Consider the following 12,348-nt stretch of genomic DNA (forward strand, 5'->3'; position numbering starts at 1 on the left):
TTCTATCGGGAATGCCACAAGGATCGGTTTCAGGACCGTTGATGTTAGCCTTATTTTTCAACGGCCTACCATCATTTTTGAAAGTTATCTACATGCTTGCAGATGGTAAGAAGCTGTATTTCTATCGACGTTAATTGCATGGCAATGAAACGTGACTAACGACATGGTGTGATGAAATTAGATATAAATTTCAAAACACCACAAATAATTTGTTATCAATCAATTCTTCAAAAACTAAGGTGATTTTAATTTGCAAACGACTTATAGATCCAGGTGTATCATGTTAATTCAATAACATTGATTGAACTTCTAATTTCAGAATAATTTATTAAAATAATCTTAAATTGTACTACAAATTGCAAAACCTATGGAGGATTCTGAAACTTAAAACTTACTTCAGGAATGTTAACAGTTTCAATGAAAGTCATCCTTTTCATGTCCATTTTGTTGCCTCATTTATCATAGCTTCATATGAGAGTTGCATTAACCTTAGTAAGATGTTGGGGTCAATATGACCCAGACAGGCACGCTGTGACAGCACTGTGCCATCGTGGTTCGAAAAACCTAACGTCTTAGGAGGGTTAAATCACTGAACGTCAAATCAATTTGACTAGATACTCTAGTGTGGCTCACCTATGTACAATGACAACTGCTGGGAGACTCATTTTTATTTATTTTTTTACTACGTTGTTGTGCGATTCTATATAGAATCATTCACCAAGGACCTAAATATTGTGGCCTCATCACTAAGATACTGATGATCTTATAGCTTAAGCACCCGTCATAATTTTTCGGAAAATAAAACGCATTTTCTCGCTGTAAATCAAAACATCGACCATGAATCTATCTGAGCTTTCTTAAAGGTCTGGATCATGATTCAAACTTGTCAAAAATACTGCACAGTAGAACCGCATAGCGGCGTAACTGCGTACCAAACACCACCTGTAAAATGTTCATTTGACATAAACTGCATTTTTAAAAATATAACTGACTTTGTTATAATGTTCATATAAAGATGATCAAAATAAATTTATTTGTATTATAACTGACCTTGTTATAATTCTGATATAATTAAATCAGGTTTTCAAATCATTTTTGTCAAATATATCTAAATATAACAAACAGTGATATATCTTTCAACCGTTGATGTTGATATAATTTTGTTACATTTTTGTTATGCCTTTCTGATCGGGTAGAGGTAGGCAGATCCAGCTAACACTGAACAGCCTGCAACGACATGCTCGATCGTTTCTGCTACTGAATTGCACTTCCTGCAGCGGTCCTCCACGTCTTCGTGCAATATGTACCGCCGATAGCTCTTCGTCGCAATTACCCGGTCCTGGATGGCTACCATGAAACCTTCTGTTTCCGAGAAGTGGTCACCCCGCACCAGCTACAAGTTCGACGCCGCCTTATCGATGTGCTCAAGCTACAGTTGATGGGGGCGCGTCCCATGCAGCTCCTTCTGCTTCCACGCTACGATCATCTTGTCAACGGTCTTGATGTCGCAGTTCAGCTGGTAATCCTCCTGCGCCAGATGCAGGGCGCTGTAATCGTGTTCAGCTTCACATACAGTGCGATACATTTCATGATGGTTCAGGCTTTCTATGAAATATGCCCGCAACTGCTGGATCTGGGAGACACATAGTGCCTGGATAGGGTAGGACGGGGCAAGATGGCCACCCGGGGCAAGATGAGCACCCCTCTGTTTTACTACTTCTATGGTGCATTTTGCCCAAACAAGTTCATAATCCGTTAGAATAATGTTTATCCTGTTTGTAAACCTGATATAAGGTACTTCATAATGAACGAATTAAAAATATCGTCAAATTAGTCAATAGCATGGATTTTTAGCATTTTCTTATAAGAAATCATCAGAATAAAATAAGGTTTTTATGTCAGAATCAAATTTTTACCATAATTCTTGTTATCTGCAAACATTACTTGCTTACTGCAAAGTATTTTAATTTATATTAGAAAATATTTTCTAAAAACAAACATTTAAATTTATTCTATTTTAGTTATTTACCTATAATGGGGCAAATGAGGGGAATATAGAAAATATTTTGAAATTATTGGAATCCACTCAATAGTGCCGAACATAGTTTTCCGTATCCTCTGCAACTACAGGGGATAGACAAAATGATCGGGACAGGCAAAATTTTCACTTTCCAAAAAATGTTCAACTAGCTGTAACTTCTCGAAAAGTGCATCAGATATTCTCAAATTTTTACTGTAAGTTCTTTAACTAGTTGTTTATCAGTGGACAAAATTTGGGAAAGATCGGACAATTCTTCACGAAGTTATAAAGATTTTTGAAAGAGATAAAATTATCCGATAGTCAACTTTGAGCTGTTATATCTCCGGATTCAATGAACCGATTGCAATGAAATTTTGACCATTCATGACTTATATAATGAACTCTGGAAAACATTTAACTTAACTTGAAATTTCTAACAAGCGAAAAAGTTATAGCGATTTTATTTTTTTCACGATTTTTTAGTAAATTGGTCTATTTTTTATATGCATCCCATTACTTTTTCAATTTATTGGCGGCTATGTTGTTACTTTCCTTCAAAACGCATTTATATATAAGTCAATTAGAGGGGAACTAAATGAACTATAATTTGCATCTTGAATTTTGAAACGATGTTGATGTTTTGGATAATTTGGTGTTTTTTTAGAAAAATAATCTAATCGTTATAACTTTCTTCCGTGTTAAGAATATTAAGTTAAGTCAATGGTTTTTCATAGATCATTATATAAGTCATAAATGGACAAAATTTCATTGCATTCGGTTCATTGAATCCGGAGATATAACAGCTCAAAGTTGGCTATCGGATAATTTAACCTTTTTCAAAAATCTTTATAACTTCGTGAAAAATTGTCCGATCTTTTCCAAATTTTGTCCACTGATACAAAACTAGTTGAGGAACTTACAGTAAAAATTTGAAAATATTTGATGCACTTTTCGAAAAGTTACAGCTTATTGAACATTTTTTGAAAAGTGAAAATTTTGCCTGTCCCGATCATTTTGTCTATCCCCTGTATTTGGTTGCAAAAATTCCTAAAAATAAGCAACTTAATAATCGCTTATTGTTTTTCGGGTCATTTTGTATAAAGTATTATAAAATAGCATTTTTTTTTCAATAATCGAAAAAATTGATAATTTTAGAACGTGATACTATAGCTATAAACAAGATTTACTATATCAATCACTGTATGACCAATTTATTGTTAAAATTTTGGGATTTTAATGAAGTGCTCTTCTTGCCCCGTAGAGGTGCTCGTCTTGCCCCATAGCATGTTCGAACTGACCATAAAACATCTTTTTTTAGTCAAATAAATCATCCTTATTGTGAATTTTTAACTCTCCCATGTTTATGGGTGATAGAAAACATGCTATAAAAAAGAACTATTGAGAGGTACTTTGAAAAATTGTGTTAACTTTCAATAAACTCAACGCGATCCTTAGGGTGCTCATCTTGCCCCGCCCTACCCTATTGGTGACGCCTCTTCCTTCTACTGCGCGTGGCAGGGTGATTTATTATTATTCTTTCTTGAAGACACTTTACCACGTTTGGTGGTGGCATTCGTGTCTGCACTTTTCAACTAAGTGTTCTTTGAGCACTTCCACAGTTATTAATTGAAGGGCTTTCTTTGCCTGTCATTGCATGAATTTGTATATTGTGAGGCAAGCACAATGATACACTCCCAAGAAACAGGAGTAGCTTAACAACAGTTTCTTAAGCTGAAGTTTGCTTAAGAGTGATTTGTTTCACTCTTATACAGCAAAAATGTTTGTTGGGCTATGCTCAAGGAGTCGAGAAAATGTTCCCGACTGGAACATGAATCAAACCCGCCGTCTCCACATTGGCGATTCATATCCTTAACCGCTAGGCCGCTAAGCTAACTGGCGACCTGGTTGAATTTTCATATGAGCCACATAAATGCAGCCCAGTAACATATATGAAATCGAAATGAAAGGTTCAACTGTCATCAGTGAAGAAATACAACACTTTTCCATTTAGTTCAAAAGATTTTCTAAATCAGGAAATACTTTGGTCCAATAAAGTGTCTACACTTAGGAAAATCCTCCGGAAAATTAATTTCAGTCTCTGATGCTCTCACATTCAAAAGCACATCTAGCCCTCGGCTCCACTCGTGCTCTGCATCCAGATCTCGTAGCATCCATAGTCCTGCATTTGCTGCAACGAATCGCATTACCACCATCGAGTTGCTTTCTATCCTGACTGTATCCAGCAGAACGGGTCGATCATAGTTACGTTTCAAATTGTGCAGCTGGAAAATTCGAGAGGTACACATAGATGAACCGACCTACGAGGAAAATAGTGAAGCGGGCGTAGCACGTACCTGGCTTTGCCAACTCTCTTGTTGGTTCAATCGAGTCGATGCAATTACGAAAAACGAATACCCATGCAGGTGGTAGGTATAAGCCGAATCGTTATCTGAAAACGAGAAATGAAAATAAAAAAAAGGAATTTATATTTGTTCGAAAATTTTACGAAACCGTACCTTCGTTGACTATAACCAGCTCAACACGATGGCCGAGCTCCACAGACTCAACATGAACACATTCGCAGGTCTCGTCCACAGTTTGATGACACTTTTTTGGCATCCGTCGGTAGCCGCTGCTATTGCTGCATATAATGTGCTCCAAATCGGCGTCATCGTTGAATTTTCGCTGCAACATCAGCACCGAAGGATAAATAAAGCTGAACCCGTTCACGCTGTAGGACAAGTCGTAGAAGCGTTCTGAAATTTAACGACCCAAATTTGAATAATCGACCTCCGTACCATCACGAGAACTAACTAGAGCTAAAACTTTCCAAACATCGCTCAACATCGTGTAATCCCCGGGAAACACCGATGCTACTCGTTAATCCTTAAGACAACTTTCACCCGGGTTATCTCCACTGAAACAACAGTTTCTGGAACAACAACTTCAAAGCGCACAAGTGGAGTGTCATTCCATGGTATAAGAGTGGGGTGAAAATGGTCTAATACTTAGAATAAATAATGAGGATTTATGAATATAAAAGAAATACAAAGTGCAAAAAACTTTTTATTCTCTGGAGGGAAGAATTTAAGGAGGATCTCGAGGGCTGGATTTAAGGGGGCTGTACCGTAAAATGGGGTAACTTTGATAGTTTTTCAGCGAATTTTCTCAATATTTTTACATGTAACAGTATTTCCCCGAGTTTTATATTTTTAAAACAAGTACTGGGGTATCAGCTATCAATTGCAATTAAAAGATTCGATCATTTGAAATATTTTGGATAACTTTTAATGTTTCATATAACCGAAAATCAGATTTTCATTTTGGGGTAACATTGATAATGCCCTAAAAACACATCAAATCTCAAAAAACAATCACGGATTGAAATCATAGGAATATGAACATGATGAGAGATGCCTTGTGGAATATATTAGATAGATTTTTTATATCAAAACATTGATTTTTTACTAAATTCTACATATAAAAATGAGTTTCTGGAGTATTGAGTGTAAAACACAATAAATTTAGCTATCAAAGATCATTAACTTTGTAATAATAAATGCTTAACGATACATTAACATATGATAACATGCTATTCATGGTTTGTTTTCTTTTTTTGGGTAGTTTTTAATGTTTTATTAACAAATTTTGAACAACACATATTTATCTACCTGAAATTACAAGGGCATTGCATACTTTTAGGCGTTTATCAATGTATGGAGATTGATATCCCAATTTACAAAATTGCTTCCATTTCGTAAAAACACACTTCGTTAAGAGATTCAAGGCCAGATTTGGAATCTACTATGATGAATCTCTCGAGAATAAAAGTCCATTCATTGAAAAAATATTTTTAACGAAGTCGTATAGCAGATTGTTTGAAGGGGTTGATAAATGACAAAAATATCAACAATTTTTATTTTTTGCCCAAAAAGTTGTATATAAACTATATTTTAATGAAAATTTGTCTAAGATGAACTTTCATATGTATAGAATTGATTAACGTTTACCTTTTTCTTAACTAGTTGAAGGAATCATAGTTATAAGATAAATTACACAATGCCTGCCTCACTATCAAAGTTACCCGCATTATCAAAGATACCCCGTTTTACGGTACTCAAGTGTTTAAGTCCTTTGATATACGAGGAAGACTTTTTTTGAAAATTTTTCACAATATTTTCATTCACAAACAACTTTTGGGATAATTTTTCCTCAAATAAAATGAATACAAAACATTGTTGAAATTGGTACAGTATACTTTCTGAAGATATTTAAAAAATGTGATTATTACTTCGTGGTGATATTTCTCCATGATAAATATAAATGCATTTAAGACATAATCCTTAAAAATGTTGCATAACTCACCTGATTTCGAATTCAAATATTTTTCCTCTATGGAAGACTTCAATGTTTAAATGCGTTGACATCAATGTACACTAAAGAAACCGAATTTGATGAACAAGTTCAGATTTGACTCCCAATTTGCCAGACGGGTGATTCTCCAAGCTACGGAGCCACTTGACCATCTCCGTCCCCTGAAGACGAACGGCTAAACTTGATTTAAGTATCGCACAGTATGCGTTTGATAGAATTAAATACACATCAAAACACATTTTTGTTGTGTACATGTCTTCATCCGTTTGACAACTGCGGGCATTCCGATCAATCACCATCGTGAGTAAAACCAAGATCCGTTAGGATCCATTTGTTCCTGTTGGCTGATAAACATTACAAGGCATAATTTTCCCTTGGAAAAGGTACGTACCTCTCCAAGCGCTATAAATATCCATTCCAGGGCTACTGGTTTTGATATTCCCAGGAAACGGTCGCGTCATCGTTGAATTCCATCACATAATCGTCGGCATACGTGAGTGCACTATAAAATGATTACCGAGCAGTAGAAACGACAGCTAGTTTTTCGGCGTACATCCCTACTGGCTTCGCGAGGACGAGCATGGCCATTCCTAGAAACGTATGATGACCTATGGGACAGACTCGAGTTGCAGCTGCGGATTAACGACCTCGACAACATTCGACAGAAGCTCGAGGACATCCATGAAGTTCTCAAAAGCATCGAGGTGTCAAGCGAAGGCCTGACCCTAAACGCGCAAGCACGTTCTGGCTTTGAAGGGCAGTTTTTCAGAGTAAAGGCTTGTCTGTTGTCTAATTTGTCTCCATCGACGCCTTCTGGCGGTGCTCCTAATTCCCTCCTCCCTACGATTTCCTCCAGTCTAAGGTCTGAAGCTTCCGACGATCAATCTACCCAGTTCTACCCAAATTCTCTACGGTGATTATATTTCTGGCATTGATCCACTAGAATCAGGACGTCCCGGACATCCAGAAGTTCCACTACCTGAAGTCATCGATTACAAATCATCGAGTCGTTTACGATCAGTGCTGCCAATAATCAACTATCCTGGCAAGCACTACTGGTGGGAAGATATGCGAACGAATACCTCCTCAAGAAGCGACATCTCCAAGCCATGCTGGAGATCCAACAGGTAAAGCAAGAGACGACGTCTTCGGTGTTCAAGATCGTTGACGACTTCGAGCGACACACCAAGATTCTACGGCAGGTAGGTGAACTAGTGGACAATTGCAGCATTTGCTCTGTATCCGCCTTCCAGATGATACTCTGAAGCCATGGGAAGACCATGTATTCACAACGAACTATCCATCCTACCAGGCTCTCATCGATTTCGTCCATCGTCGTATCCGTGTTCTTGAGTCCGTCTCGGTTAACCATGTGAATCCTCCGTCGCACAATGTCACTTCCGCTCATGTTTCAGCTGCTCGCAAATCTTCCCAGGTGAAGCCAGCAACCAGCGCCATCCATTGGTGAAATGTGCAAAATTTGATAAAATGGGTGCTGCTTATCGTTTGTTATTGCTGAACTCCAACCGACTTAGCATGAACTGTTTTCGTGCTAATCATTTGTGAAGGAACCGTTCATCAAAATACACGAGCATGTTCTGCAGAAGGCCATTCTCTCCATCATGAGGAATTCGGAGATAATTCCGATCAAACTGCTTTCAACGCTGCCCGCGTTTCAACCCAACTTTTACGACTGAAGCGCAGCAAGACATACAGGGGATGGCCAAAATGTTTGGGATAGGCAACTTTTTTTTTCTCTCACAAAAAAGTTCAACATGCTATAACTTTTTATAGAGCACATCAAAAAATCTCAAATTCTGACTGTTTGTCAACCTATCATATGTGCATCATTGGTACAAATTTGGGCTCGATTGATTAATATTTCGCAAAGTTAGAACCGTTCGGGTAAAACACCTTTTTTTAGACAACTCATTTTTGAGCTGTCATATCTCTGAAACCAGTGAACCGAATTGAATGAAATTTTGAACGCACACTAACAATATGTAAATGCTTTACAAACAATTTAAACATAGGTTCTTTTTAAACGTTGAAAAAAGTTATCATGGATTGACACTTTTTGGATTTTTCTCGAAAAAATGTAATTTTTTTACATCAATGTCAATAAATTTTAGTGTTGATATCCAACGGTTTTCCAGTTCTGTTCTCAAATTATCTCTAATCAGATATATTAGAGCCTATTTAGGGTATCGCGCCACTTGGGCGGTGGCTTTTATATTCGTCTGTTTTCCACTGTAACTCAGTCAATTTTGAACCAATTAACTTGAAATGTTGTACACGGGTAGATACTATACCTATCTCACCACATTCCAAAAGTTGTGTCAATTGGTTTAAATTCAACTGAGTTATAGTGGAAAACAGACGAATATAGAAGCCACCGCCCTAGTGGCGCGATTCCCTAGATTGAAGGAAGAACACATTTAATATTTTTTGTGTGGTATTGTATATTTTGCTTATTTTCCTCTGTATGGGTAAAAATTTCAACCCGGTATAACTTAATTCGCCGTAAGAAATTATTACATTTTATAACGTCGTATTAAGTATCAATATATTGTTGATTAACGTTAAAAAATTCATTCAATTCGGTTCACTGGTTTTCGAGATATGACAGTTCAAAAAATAGTTGTCTAAAACATAGTGTTTTACGCGAACGGTTCTAACTTCGCGAAAAATAAAGCAATCCAGCCCAAATTTGTACCAATGATGCACATATAAGGTATGCACACAGCAAAATCTAGCCATCGCATTTTGGATCGAAATTCCTCTATTTTCAACGAACCGTGGCAATCTCTGGCGCAAATGAAAGCTTATTGTGTAAGGAATCGAAAAATATTTACTTTGGGATATATTTTGACATTGTGTTTAAAATAGAGTCAAGGAAACAAGAAGTCCTCGAAAAGTTTTTGCACAAACGTGCTGAAAATCTGACAATGTACATTAAAGCGACCGTCCCCGCAGACCTAAGTTAGCTTTCAAGTATTCGGTTCTATACATCATTACAACCTGGAAAAGTTGCAGATCAACTTAAGAGCAAGAAAAAATCGAAGTTTGGCAAAAAATACATAGTTTGGTCAACAATATGAATTTGTGGTTTGAAAAACCGAACTTTTAGAAATACATGTACAGCAAATCATCGTTTTCACTACGGGAAATGTCGTGAAAAATGGCTGGCACCCCTTATTCAAAAGCTTAGATATTGTGTATTGATTTGAATTGATTTTTGTCCCCTGTTTTTGGCGGAGAATGCTTGCGTTTGTATGCAGAAAACTATGTAGAAATTGAACTGCATTTTTTCAAAAAAACGTAAAATCTCATACACTTCAAAACTCATTCCAATTGAAAAATATTGAGTAACCGTGAATTGGAACCTTCAAAAAATGTCAAGAACGACAGCTTTCATCGAAAAATAAGATTGATTTTGACACAAAGGTGGTAAGAATTTCTTGGCATGCGGTCGAAGGTACTGTGCAAAACTTTACGGAAGGACTCAAGCTCAAAACTCGAGATGACGGATATAACAAGTCAAATCAGCAATGTCTTGATGTTGATTTAAAGTAAATTAATGCTTTTTTACGATGAATTGCTTTTGGTTTAGGAACAAGTTGGAATGAATTATTACTGCTTGATTTTCTTTGGCCAGATTTTGCTGTGCGCATACCTTAATAGGTTGACAAACAGTCAAAATTTGAGATTTTTTGATGCACTCTATGAAAAATTACAGCATGTTGATTTTTTTTGTGGGAGAAAAAAAGTTGCCTATCCCAAACATTTTGGCCATCCCCTGTACATTTTCGTCCAAGGCATCGGCGAGCAACGTAAAAAAATCCATCCACATCAAGATTTGTTCCAGAAAGATGAACTTTATCGTAAACGCCAAGTTTTTAATTCTTCCCAGAACAACTCCGGAGCTTCCTGATTCCGACATTCGTATTGACCACTGGAAAATCACTTCAAATCTGTTTCCAGCAGATTCACAGTTCTACAAGCGTGCTCCGTTCGGAAGCCGAACTCGATGCCAACGGGTCTCCGGTGGTTTCTCCGCCTTTGGCAATATTACCAGGCTCTGCCACTTCCAAACCAAAACTCCATTGTCTGGATATTTCTGCGTAGCAGACCTGAACACCCCGGAAGCATCTGCATTAGCAACTATTAAGACCAAGTTCGTAACTCCGTTCGGACCTGGGGCCTTGCCTACGCTAAGGTACTTTGCTATCCCCTCAGGTTCCTTATCGGTGACTCGCCAGCACCAGTCCCCAACTGTCCAGCAAAAGGAGGCCAAGGGCTAGGATCATGGCACGAGAAAAGCCCCTCGATGATACCCTCCAACATCTCTGGAGACTGCTTTGTAAAGACACCTCATGTCTTGGCCATCACGATCCTGTAGGCTTCACCCCACGGATTCGCATTGGCACTCTTCAGCGTCTGCAGCGCGGCTTTTGCACTGCATCCGCCGCCTTGCCCGTATGCAGGAGTGGCGCAGGTCCGCAATCGCTTGAGTCCACCAGTAAGCCGATGGTCTCACATTTCCAGGATGGACAAGCCTAGGCATGGTTACATCGCATGCACACGAGCACCATTACCAGCACGTCACCGCTTGAACCAAGTTGGTTTCGCTCACAGCGTAGCGAAATACCAAAATACTTCGTCATTGAAGAATGATGTCTTCCACGAGCAAGGGCTTGGCCTTGGTCTAGCCACCTCTTCCTCTACCCGCTGTCTGCTGTTGTTGTAGTCGATGCTGTAGCGAACCGGCAGTTGATCGCTGTGAGTGTAGCCATCGTCTACTCTCCAGTTCGAACTACTTGTTAGGTCAGGACTACAAAAAGTAACGTCAGTAATCGACTCCGCTCCGTTCCAACTAAAGATAATTTAGGGTACCGATATTAGCCAGATCGACCTTTAGCATGGTCAGTGTCACCAGCAGGATATGACCCCGATGGTTCGTGAAATGGCATTCCCATTCTACGGCCCAGGTATTGAAGTCAGCTGCTATTACTATTGGCCTTCACCATGTCAGCACGGTCGTCATGCAGTCCAGCAATTGCGTAAACTGCACGATCGATCACAGCGGGAGCACATAGGGGCCGTTCATAAACCACGTGGACTTCTTCGGGGGAGATGGGGGGGGGGGGGTCTGGCCAAAGTCTACGCTTCATACACATTTCAATTTTTTTGTATGGACAAAAGTCAACGAGGAAGGGGGAGAGCATCTGAGATGGCCAAAATTTGGTCTACGTGGTTTATGAATAGCCCCATAACAGTTACAAGCAGTTTACTTTGGCGACCATGAAGCCCCCATAGGTAGCAAGCACCAACTGCTGAACGGGGTATTTACTCGTCGTCCATACACTTTTTCTCTCTTCGTTGGTCCAAGGGGCGTCCTTCTCCTGACGAGCCCTATCTTGTGGTTATTGGGGACCAATTTATGGCTGTAATATTTCGTTGTCTTCGATCCGGGACGGACCAGTCTTTTCAGACCCACCCTTCCCGTCTTTCCGGTACGCCTGGCTGGGGTCCGACTTGCCGGCTTCACTACAGACCTTCGGGGTTAACAGCCGCATATTCACCGATAATTGCCAATAAAACCGCATAATAATCGTTCACGGTGATCAACCCCGGTCAGTAACAGCCGCATAGCCTAATGGGCGCCACCTGGTAGCTCCTCACACTTCAACGATTGCTTGTCATAAGCAATAGCATCCGCTATTGCCCAGGTACCCCACAGGCTCCTTTAAGGACAAACGCCTTGTAATACCATTTCAATAGTGCATCAGAACTTCAAACGCACACATCTCAAGACGCAAGCTTCACACAACAGTGTATTTTATTATTATGTTCTTGCTCACTTGTAATAAGCCTAAAATAAGAAGATCAGGTGCGCTGACTTTGTTTACGAAGAGATTTGTGCCCTCGAAATCGTGAGTAGGTGTCAAAGT

The 12,348-nt window shown here is 38.9% G+C and overlaps 1 protein-coding gene across 2 annotated transcripts in view; it reads right to left on the reverse strand.

Annotated features, from left to right (window-relative positions):
- Window positions 1–3,997: 3,997 nt before the first annotated feature.
- LOC109422899 (uncharacterized) overlaps window positions 3,998–12,348 on the reverse strand; it is a 49,638-nt gene continuing 41,287 nt past the window's right edge. For both annotated transcript variants that reach the window (XM_062853019.1, XM_062853018.1), the window contains exons 6-8: window positions 4,537–4,776; window positions 4,375–4,469; window positions 3,998–4,302 (exon numbers count right to left, since the gene is read on the reverse strand). In XM_062853019.1, the coding sequence (XP_062709003.1) occupies window positions 4,045–4,302; window positions 4,375–4,469; window positions 4,537–4,776 (593 nt within the window). In that variant the 3' untranslated portion in view covers window positions 3,998–4,044. The remainder of the gene's footprint in view (window positions 4,303–4,374; window positions 4,470–4,536; window positions 4,777–12,348) is intronic.

The sequence above is a fragment of the Aedes albopictus genome, chromosome 2 (genome assembly GCF_035046485.1).
Source record: "Aedes albopictus strain Foshan chromosome 2, AalbF5, whole genome shotgun sequence".
Lineage (NCBI taxonomy): Eukaryota > Metazoa > Arthropoda > Insecta > Diptera > Culicidae > Aedes > Aedes albopictus.